Raw genomic sequence first — 9127 nt, 5'->3', positions numbered from 1 at the left:
ATAGTCATGTATATAGGCATCACGTCGATACAAGTAGACCGACTCCTGACTGCATCTACTATTATTACTCCACCAATTGACCGCTATTCTGCATTCATCTATGGTATTAAGTTCATGACAAACAGAGTAACGCCTTAACCAAGATGGTATGATGTAGACAAAGTAGACCCAACCAATATGAATAAACCTCGTAGTTTTACATTTAATGGCAACAATACAAATTCGTGTCTTGTCCCCTTCTGTCACTGGGATATTGAGCACCGCAAGATTGAACCCATTACAAAGCACATCTCCCACTGAAGATAAATCAATCTAGTTGGCCAAACCAAACGGATAGATCGGAGATAAATACAAAGGTATAACAATCATGTATAATAAAGTTCAGAAAAGACTCAATTACTTTCAATTACTGATCATAAACCCACAATTCATCGGATCCCAACAAGCACACCGCAAAAAAAAGATTATATCGAGTAGAACTCCAAGGAGATCGAGGAAAACATTGTGTTGAAGATCAAACAGAGAGAGGAAGCCATCTAGATACTAGCTATGGGCCCATAGGTCTATGGTCAACTACTCCCGCATCATCGAAAGGCGGCAAGGATGATGTAGAAGCACTCAGTGATTGGTTTCACCTCCGGCAAAGTATCGGAAAAGGCCTCCATATGGGATCGCAAAAGAACAGAAGCTTGCGGCGGCGGAAAAAGAGTTTCGGGTGGCTCCCTGTTGGTTTAGGAATATTTGAGAATTTATAAGATGGAATTAGGTCAAACGGAGTTGCGTGGGAGTCACGAGCTCAGGGGGCGCACCCTACCCCCAGGGAGCGCCTGGTGAGCTCGTGGCTCTCCTGTAAGGCTTCTGGCCTCCTCCCCAACCTTCTAGGGTTGCTTCTGGTCCAGAAAAAATCACAGTAAAGTTTCATCACATATTTAGGAATATCTACTAATCGGAGATAAGGCTAAGAAGTGACCAATTGTACATCAAGTTTCATTGTCTTCTCGTGATGGACCTAATATTAGACTATTTTATCAACCATTGTACATGACCTAAGAGATCATCTCTTAATTAAAAGAAGGACGCATTTTCTTATTGTTTCTCTCTCCTCCACCTCATCAACTATAATACCTAAATAGTTACATGGTTTAAGCATGGAATAGAAGTTTGCAAGAGGCTCAAACAACCACCATCAGCTGACATCGAGGCCGAAACTTGTAAGGTACCACAACCACACACCAAACAACTCCACTCTCCTCTCGGAGCAAATACTCTCTCCAACAGCAACCCGACACGATATAACAACGACAGAAAACACCCACTATAACATAATTAGAACAGAAGCCAACATAGATAAACCCCAAAAAACCCGGCCAGCCCATGAAGCCCTCACTTGCTCAGCTTGGCTGCCTGCTCCTCTCGCTCGCGTAGTTTTTTCCGCTCGCCCTGCTACTAGCTCACAAAAATTTGGCTATTCTTTTTTATTTGAAAATTTTAGTTTAAGTAAAAGATGCTAAAGGATTTTAAAAATATTGTGAATTTTAAAAATCACGAATGTTAAAAAAAATATTTATGGATTAAAAAAATGTTTGCAAATTTGAAAACTATTCACAAACTTTAAAAATAATAGTGAACTTTAAATATCAGTGAATTTTAATAAATATTAATGAATCTGAAAAGGTGAATTTTAAAAATGTTTTGTATTTTAATGTTCACAAATTTTAATGAGTAGTCATGAATAAAAATGTGAAAGAAGGAGCAATAACTAAGCATCAAAGAACCTTATATGTGGGTCTCTCAACGTCCTCACAATCCCCGAAGCACCAAAACACTTGGCCTTTTTCAATGCACAGGTGCTAAGATGGGTGCTATGTGCATTAAAAAATTTAGCAACTAAAGTCTCCAATGCTAAGTGCTTAGTTTGTTGTTGCTAAGCTTTGTTCATTTAACTGTTTAACAACTAAACTCTTCTATGCATAGGGCAAACTTCTTTCACCTAATTGTTTTGCATAGGTCCGCAAGTTTGGCATTGGTTCTTTTTGGGGTCACCAGGCTCCTCTTAACTACCTTGCCGCATCCGATTTTTTTTATCTATGTGCGAGTGCTAGCCCCACTGCATGGCAGTTTAAGGGAGACGATAGCATAAAGAAACTGGATAATGAGTCGATGAACCAAGTTCAAGAAGGATGAAACAAACATTTTAGGAGGTCTCTCTCTATCTCCTTTTATTTTTAATTTTTTGTTTGACTTTCCTTTATTTTAGTACATGACAGTAGTTTATTGGTCATAATCTTAGTTCTCAATTGAATTAATATTTTGAGATAACCATGGTAAACTTAGATCAATCGAATTTAATTGATATTGTTTTAGATATGGTGTTGCCCTTTCGCCTTTTTCTTCTCTTCTGATTATTAAAATAGAATTGTTTCTTTCTGATTTTAGGCCCATCAGAGCCTACGAGCATAAAGCTTACTTCACATTCCCCATTTTCAACACCTCAAAAAAACACATTCCCCATTTTCATCGCTGCATCCCTAAAAAAAGTACTTTCATCGCCACTTCCACTTTCCATTATCGCTAACTAAAATGCTCCATCAAACATTAACGGTACATTTTTGCCTTCTCTTTCTTTTTACTTTTCATATCAGTCTATCGAAGGTTCAAATGAACATGTTTATATGTTCCTTCCATGGTTTTACTATTTCCCTTTCCATAGATTCTCCATCTATATAGTGATATAAACTCGAGTGCGGCTAATCTGCACCCGGGCTCAGCTGCACCCACGCTTAGAAAAAAATTCAAAAAAAATACTAGAAAAATTCAAAAAATTCCAATTTTTTTTTTGATGGTAGATAATTTGACGCGTGAGGTGCGCCCCAAAATTCAACTCATTTGAGCATCTGAGCAGCTCTCGGCAAAAAAGACAAAATCAGGGTCTGTAAAAATGTTTACTGTTCACGCACTGTTTTGATCCTGATTTGTCTTTTTTGCCGAGAGCTACTCAGATGTCCAAATAAGTTGAATTTTGGGGCGCACCGCACGCGTCAAATTATCTACCACCACAAAAAAATTTGGAATTTTTTGAATTTTTCTAGTATTTTTTTTGAATTTTTTTCTGAGAGGGAGCAGATGAGCCCGGGCACCGTTTTGAGTTTTCGTATAAATTCCCGTCGCAATGCACGGGATATTATCTAGTTTATCTTATCTGACAGTCCTAAAAAAGTACCATTGTACAGGTTATTACCGAGCAGGAAACAGACACATCTACCACCTTAGGAACTTGAAGCAAACGGATCGCCGGTCCCTAGAGGCGAAGAAGGAACCGGTTCAGCTCGTAAATTCAGAGAACGAACAGACCCTGTTGGCTCGCTTTTACCTGCAAAATGCGTATGTAGTCCAGCAAGTACGTGACACAACAAACTGAATCGAGGCTTCGCACCATGGGGGTGGGGAAGCAAGCATACTTGGAGATCTACGGCGTTACTAACAGTCCCTCTGAACATGAGTCACGAGGGAGCAAACTACTCCCTCCGTAAACAAAATATAAAAGCGTTTAAATTACTAGAATAGCGATCTAAATATTCTTAATACTCCTTTCATTTCTAAATATTTGTCTTTCTAATATTTCAATAAATGACTATATATGGAGCAAAATAAATGAATCTACACTTTAATATATCTCTAATATATGTCTGTATGTGATAGTCAATTTGAAATCTTTAAAAAGATAAATATTTAGGAATGGGAGTAAATGACATCAAACAAGGGCATGAGAGCAACTTCAATGGAGCGACCCATTTCGTCCGCCGCCGTCCGTTTGGATCGGCGCGGACAGAAGAGTCGGCCCAACGCGCCGACCCAAACGGACGCGCGTCCGATTTCGTCCGCCTGTCGACCCATTCCCGACCCATTTTTGAGCCGGATTTGCGTCGGCGCGGACACGAGACGGACGCGCGCGCTCCCCCTCTCTTCTCCCCGGGTCTGCTGGTCGGTGGCACATTGGCCACTCCACATCCAACAGCACACCCTCGCCCGCCTGCCTCGTCGCCGACGCCGCCGGCCATTTTTTTCGATAGAAAAGGATGCATAGATACTTCTAGCGTACACAGATAAAAGAAAATATCAACTACTCGTCGCTTTCCGACTCCGACTCGGTAATGTCCTCCTCCGACGTCTGAATGTAGGCGTCAGCATACTGCTCGTCCTCGAAGTCCCAACCTGACGTTTCTCGTAGCTTCATTTTCAATTGAGCGGCCTACTTCCGCGCACGCTTGTCCTCCCGATAGGCGGCTCGCTCCGTCCTCCCCGCCTCCCTCTCCGTCCTCCTTTGCTTATAGAACTGACGCTCGTCGACGATGTCCTGCGGGAAGCGTTCGTGCCACACCACCATGGCTTCCACGTCCATCTCGGCGTTGGCAAGGCGACGCTACCGCCTTCGATTACACGACGATCTTCGTCGATGAAAAGCCGTGGGAGAGGCGCGAGATCATACACCCGCTGGCTTGACACGTCAGGAAAATTCATCTGCTGACGAGGCCTAAGGAGGCGTCACGTCGCCACGTCGTGCGCGCGGGCCGCCTCCTCTGCGGTGTCGAAGGTGCCGAGGATGAGGCGTTTCGCACCAAACCAGATTTCGGAGGAGAAGACGCCAGAGCGGCGCTCGCGGACTCCGCGAAAATCCGAAGCGCCCAGGCGGCGAATCGACATGGTGGCGCAGAGGCGGCGAGAGGGGACGAGACGAGTGGGCGACGGACAGAGTGTGGAGGGAGTGCCTTCTTATAACAAGCGCCGGCCGCGGCGCGCGCGCGAACCTTTTCCGCATGCTGGAGCGCCAAAACCAGGGCGACAACATGGTCGCTGGCATGATCTAAGCGCGCGCGGTCATGAAATGGGTCGGTGCGTTGGACGCGCTGCCGACCCAAATTTAAAAGAAGGCGGACGTCGGGCGGGCGGCTGGCCTAAACAAACAAAAAACGAACAAAAGTACCGTCCGTTTGGATCGGGCCGTTGGAGTTGCTCTGAAAGAGTTGAAATTTGTGCCTCAACCACCTCTTTGCACAAGACCACACAGGCGTCTGGAAGGGAAATGACTCCACTTCCCTCAGACATCATCAGTTATATGCCTGTCAGCTACCATCAGAAAAATATATTGAGAAAATACAAGATGATGATCACTTGAACTGCACTCACCACTTAATCATTTCAAATACTCACTGGCAAACCAAATGTCCCACTAGTGGCAAAATTTGAGACAATTGCCCGATGGAAGCAGATAGCTGCAATCTGGTAAAGCTAACAAAGACTCGTCAACCGAGACACCTTCAACTCGTAGAGCAGCTACCAAAAAGGTCGCTTCTAATTTAACCTTAGGTACCAACTCAACTGAATGAAAAGCAGTAATTTCTACTAAATATGGATCGGAGGGAGTACCTGATTTAGCACAGCACACAAACAACCGAACACAAGCTTCATGTTTCATCTGATATAAAACAAAAGAAATAAAAAACAAAAGGAAAGGAAAAAAAGACATCTCTTCTAGCTGATTCAGGACAGCACACAAACAACCGAACAACACGAGCTTCGCCGGCTCGTAATGTCAAGCGACTTAAAACTAGAGGTTGCTACTAGCAGCAGAGGGTTCGATTATACACTCGCGGCGTTCTCAAAAAGGCTATAACCGAGTCCTTCAAAATGTGAAGGCACCAAGAGTTAGTTTATGCGTCTCTTCGCGACCTTCGGCGCGGTGCATCCTTGTCATCCTCCTTGTCACCGCTGCTTCCAGCGGCGGCATCAGGTACGACGGCACTGGGCTTCTTGGTCTCAGCAGCAGGCTTCACAGGTGCCTGAAAGAAGCAGAAGCTACGATCAGTCGTTTGGTTCAGGTTTTAAGCAGTATACAGCAATGGCAGGTGTCAAGAGAATATGGTACCACTGGCTTCTTGCCACCAAACAGGGCTCTGAAGAGTACAGTCACAATGACGACGATAACCGAGGCCAAAATCGAAATTGTAATGTTTGGCTGTGTCTCTCCCTTCTCAATCACATCCTGGGAAACAAAGAGAAATTAGATGTCATTTTTCAGAGAAGACACCAAACTGTTTGAACACAGGACATAAGAAAGGATTTTGAGCCCTACAATGATCTTGGTCTTGTATGGTTCCAAGAACGGGATGTCTGCAACTTTGTACAAAATGTCGAAGATCTTCTTCTGCAGTGTGCATACCAAATCAGTCAGTGATAACATGCAAGCAGAGATACAATGAAGGATTCAGTAAAAAATATTTGCTGGAGATATGGAACAAAACATGAGTTTGACAATGTCAAGAAAAGTTCGTTACTTCACTGAAGGAATGTCAAACATAATGTCTGGAAAACGCCAGAAGAATGAATTACCTGGATTTCAGAAAGGCCCTCTGATGCACCTGCTGCAGCCTCCTCAGCCTTCTGTTTTTCCTTCTCGGCATCAAACTTGGGCTTCCATGTCTTCTCCCGGACAGAGGTGGCTACCTTCTCATTATCGGCAATAAGAATGTTGTCAAATAGGATGGCGTCCTGCATTGTCCAGATCTCAATTCCAATAGCGGCAATTGGGTCAAAGTCAGGCTTGTCAAGCTCAAAGTACTCTGGGTTGGGGATTTCTTGGGGCTTCCAGATTCCCTTGTAGTTGGGGTTGTCAATCAGGGGGGCATGCCACTTGCCCTTGTAGGCAGGGTTATCCTTCATCGGCTTCTTCCATTCACCACATCCAGGTGCCACTTCGCACTTGGGGTTGTCCATCTTGGGTGCCTCCCATTCGCCATCCTCCTCATCATCCCAGTCCTCAGGCTTAGCAGCCTCTGGATCATCAATTTCCTCAGGCTCATCATCCAACCATCCTTCTGGCTTGGTGGCCTCCTCATCCACAATTTCCATTGGGGCATCCTCATCCCAGTCATCGGGCTTCACCGCAACTGGATCAGGGATCTTAGCTCTCTCGTCCCAGTCCTCTGGCTTCTTGTCGTCAGGGTCAGGAATAGTCTTTGATGGAATAAGTGCCGGCTCAAAATCATCAGCAGACAGGAAGTTTGCTTTGCTCTTCTCCACCCCATCCACCAAAATTCTGACCTCGTTATCCGGCTTCAAGATAGCCGTGTAGACATGAGAGAGCTTGTCATATGGGACAGAGGGTGGGGACTTGAGGTGATGTTCAACGTATTTGCCAGTCTTAGGGTTCTTGTGCTTCAGGATGAAGTGAACCTTGTTTGTTGAACCACACTTGTCAGGACCAAACATAATTGTGTACGGAGTATCATTATCAAAGTCCTTGGCGTTCCATCCGGTAGCCTGAGGACGGATGTACTTGATATAAGCACCTCCACACTCAAGGCCATTCTGAAGCCTCACTTCAAACTGCAGGACAACTGTCTCATCCTTCAAAATAACCGGGTGATCAAGTTCTTTGATTATGGCATATTTCCTGGCAGGCTCACTAACAAGGAGACCATAGTCTTCATGGCCATCACTCTTTGCGTGCTTCCATACACCTGCATGGCAGATTATATCAACACTTGATACATATAAGTGCTATACAAAAAGTATTGGGGAACAACAAATTTTGACAGGAAATGGAGTCGAATGGACAACAACAAGCTAGCTGCCTGGCAAAACCTAAACTAGGAAAGGCATGGGAAACAACGCATACAATCAAAGAACAAGAAGCATAAGTTCAACACATAACCCCAATTCATTAGGGGGGAAAGAGGGCATGAACATGAATGAACTATAAGACAAGACTTGCAAAGAACATGATTCTACAGCTAGCAGTCAACTAACGGTATACCATCACAAATCACCATTCCATTTGTATCATCAGAATCCCGATCAAAAAAATCAAGTCATAAGGTTGCCAAGCCATAAATCACCTAGTAATGTTACATGGTTAAGAGCAAGGTGCTGCATTTTCCGTCGACCATATGACATGCTTGCAAGGAAATGGAACATACAGCAACAATTTTAATTAACCTGATGCAGAATCATGTGGATATTGATATACAGACTCAAAACATACTGCCTTCGTTCCTCCGCATTGTTCTACCATACTGAAATGCCGAACTGACTACTAACAAGCTAACAACTGTTGAGCGCTTATCATCACCAACAAGCCCATGGCAGAGGAAGCGTAGCGGATCCGCACTAACGCATCACCATAGGTACGATAGGAACAAAGGCAATATCTGTCTGATACGTGCGGCACAACATGTAACATGTTCTGGATCTCACCCCCCCGAACGCATCGCTTGGGATAATTCCTCACTGCCTCAACTAAACCATTGCATCGAATTCCACATAAAATCGTCTCACAAAATTAGTAGATCAGATTCAGAACCTCATAAGCCAGTGGAACATCGCGCGTAACAGATCAGAAACCCAACCACCCGCTAAACCCACGCACGGATCTCTCACAGATGTAACAAAACAGGCAGGCAAACAATGTAAAGGCGAGAGAATTACCTTTATACTCCTCCTTGCCGGACACGATCCAGCTCCCGTCGAAGCTCTCGTTGAAGGACTCGTGGAACAGCTGCAAAACCACACGCAAAACATCACAAATCTCACCCAAAATTAAGCAAACAGAAAGAACTGGATGCGGCGGCACGGAGACGGAGAGATCAATTACCGGATCCGACGCGCCGATCTGCGCGAACAGCGCCGAGATCACCAGCAGGAGCACCGCGCGCCCTCCCATCATCCTCCTCCCCCGCGATCTCTCTGGAACTTCCACTGGTGTCGATCTTCGAAGCGACCGAGGCTGGGGGAGGAGACGGGCGTAATTGAAGGGGCGATGCGGAGGGGCTGGACGGCTGGGATGAGGCGGGGTGGAGGTTGCGACGGCCGAGATGCGCTGGGCGGGGAAGCTGTGCCGCGAGACGTGGCGTGAGTCGTTCCGGCCAATCAGGGGCTGCTTGGACGGGATGTTGGCCAACGGGAGGACGCCACGTACGCGTGCTGACGCCTGGACCCACCGCTGGCTCCACGTGGAAGCTTTGGGCGGTTTTTTCCTCTCACTGACTTTGTCAGATCTTCCTCGAGACTCGAGTGGCCTTCTCTTCTGTTCAAAACATGTCTTTTTTTAGCAACTAAAACACTTTATTCA

General features: G+C 45.2%; 1 protein-coding gene across 1 annotated transcript; it reads right to left on the bottom strand.

Moving 5' to 3' along the window:
- Positions 1-5377: 5377 nt before the first annotated feature.
- LOC125512812 (calnexin homolog) lies at positions 5378-8838 on the bottom strand. Its single transcript, XM_048677891.2, has 6 exons — positions 8651-8838; positions 8485-8554; positions 6388-7517; positions 6131-6202; positions 5924-6040; positions 5378-5837 (listed from the first exon to the last, which is right to left on the bottom strand). Exons 1-6 carry the CDS (start codon positions 8720-8722, stop codon positions 5709-5711), a joined length of 1590 nt encoding a protein of 529 aa, XP_048533848.2. The 5' UTR covers positions 8723-8838; the 3' UTR covers positions 5378-5708.
- Positions 8839-9127: the final 289 nt, after the last annotated feature.

This window comes from Triticum urartu, chromosome 6A (assembly GCF_056163025.1).
Source record: "Triticum urartu cultivar PI428250 chromosome 6A, HENAU_Tu73, whole genome shotgun sequence".
NCBI classification, from domain to species: domain Eukaryota; kingdom Viridiplantae; phylum Streptophyta; class Magnoliopsida; order Poales; family Poaceae; genus Triticum; species Triticum urartu.
The sequence above is the reverse complement of the archived record's forward strand: the minus strand, read 5'-3'. Positions and strand labels throughout refer to the sequence as shown.

Excerpts from the sequence above, each read along its gene's own strand:
- LOC125512812 (XM_048677891.2), bottom strand. The coding sequence starts at position 8,722 with ATGATGGGAGGGCGCGCGGTGCTCCTGCTGGTGATCTCGGCGCTGTTC. Across the intron at positions 7,518-8,484 it reads CGGCAAGGAGGAGTATAAAG|GTGTATGGAAGCACGCAAAG; the intron begins GTAATTCTCTCG and ends TCTGCCATGCAG. Across the intron at positions 6,041-6,130 it reads CATACAAGACCAAGATCATT|GATGTGATTGAGAAGGGAGA; the intron begins GTAGGGCTCAAA and ends TTTGTTTCCCAG.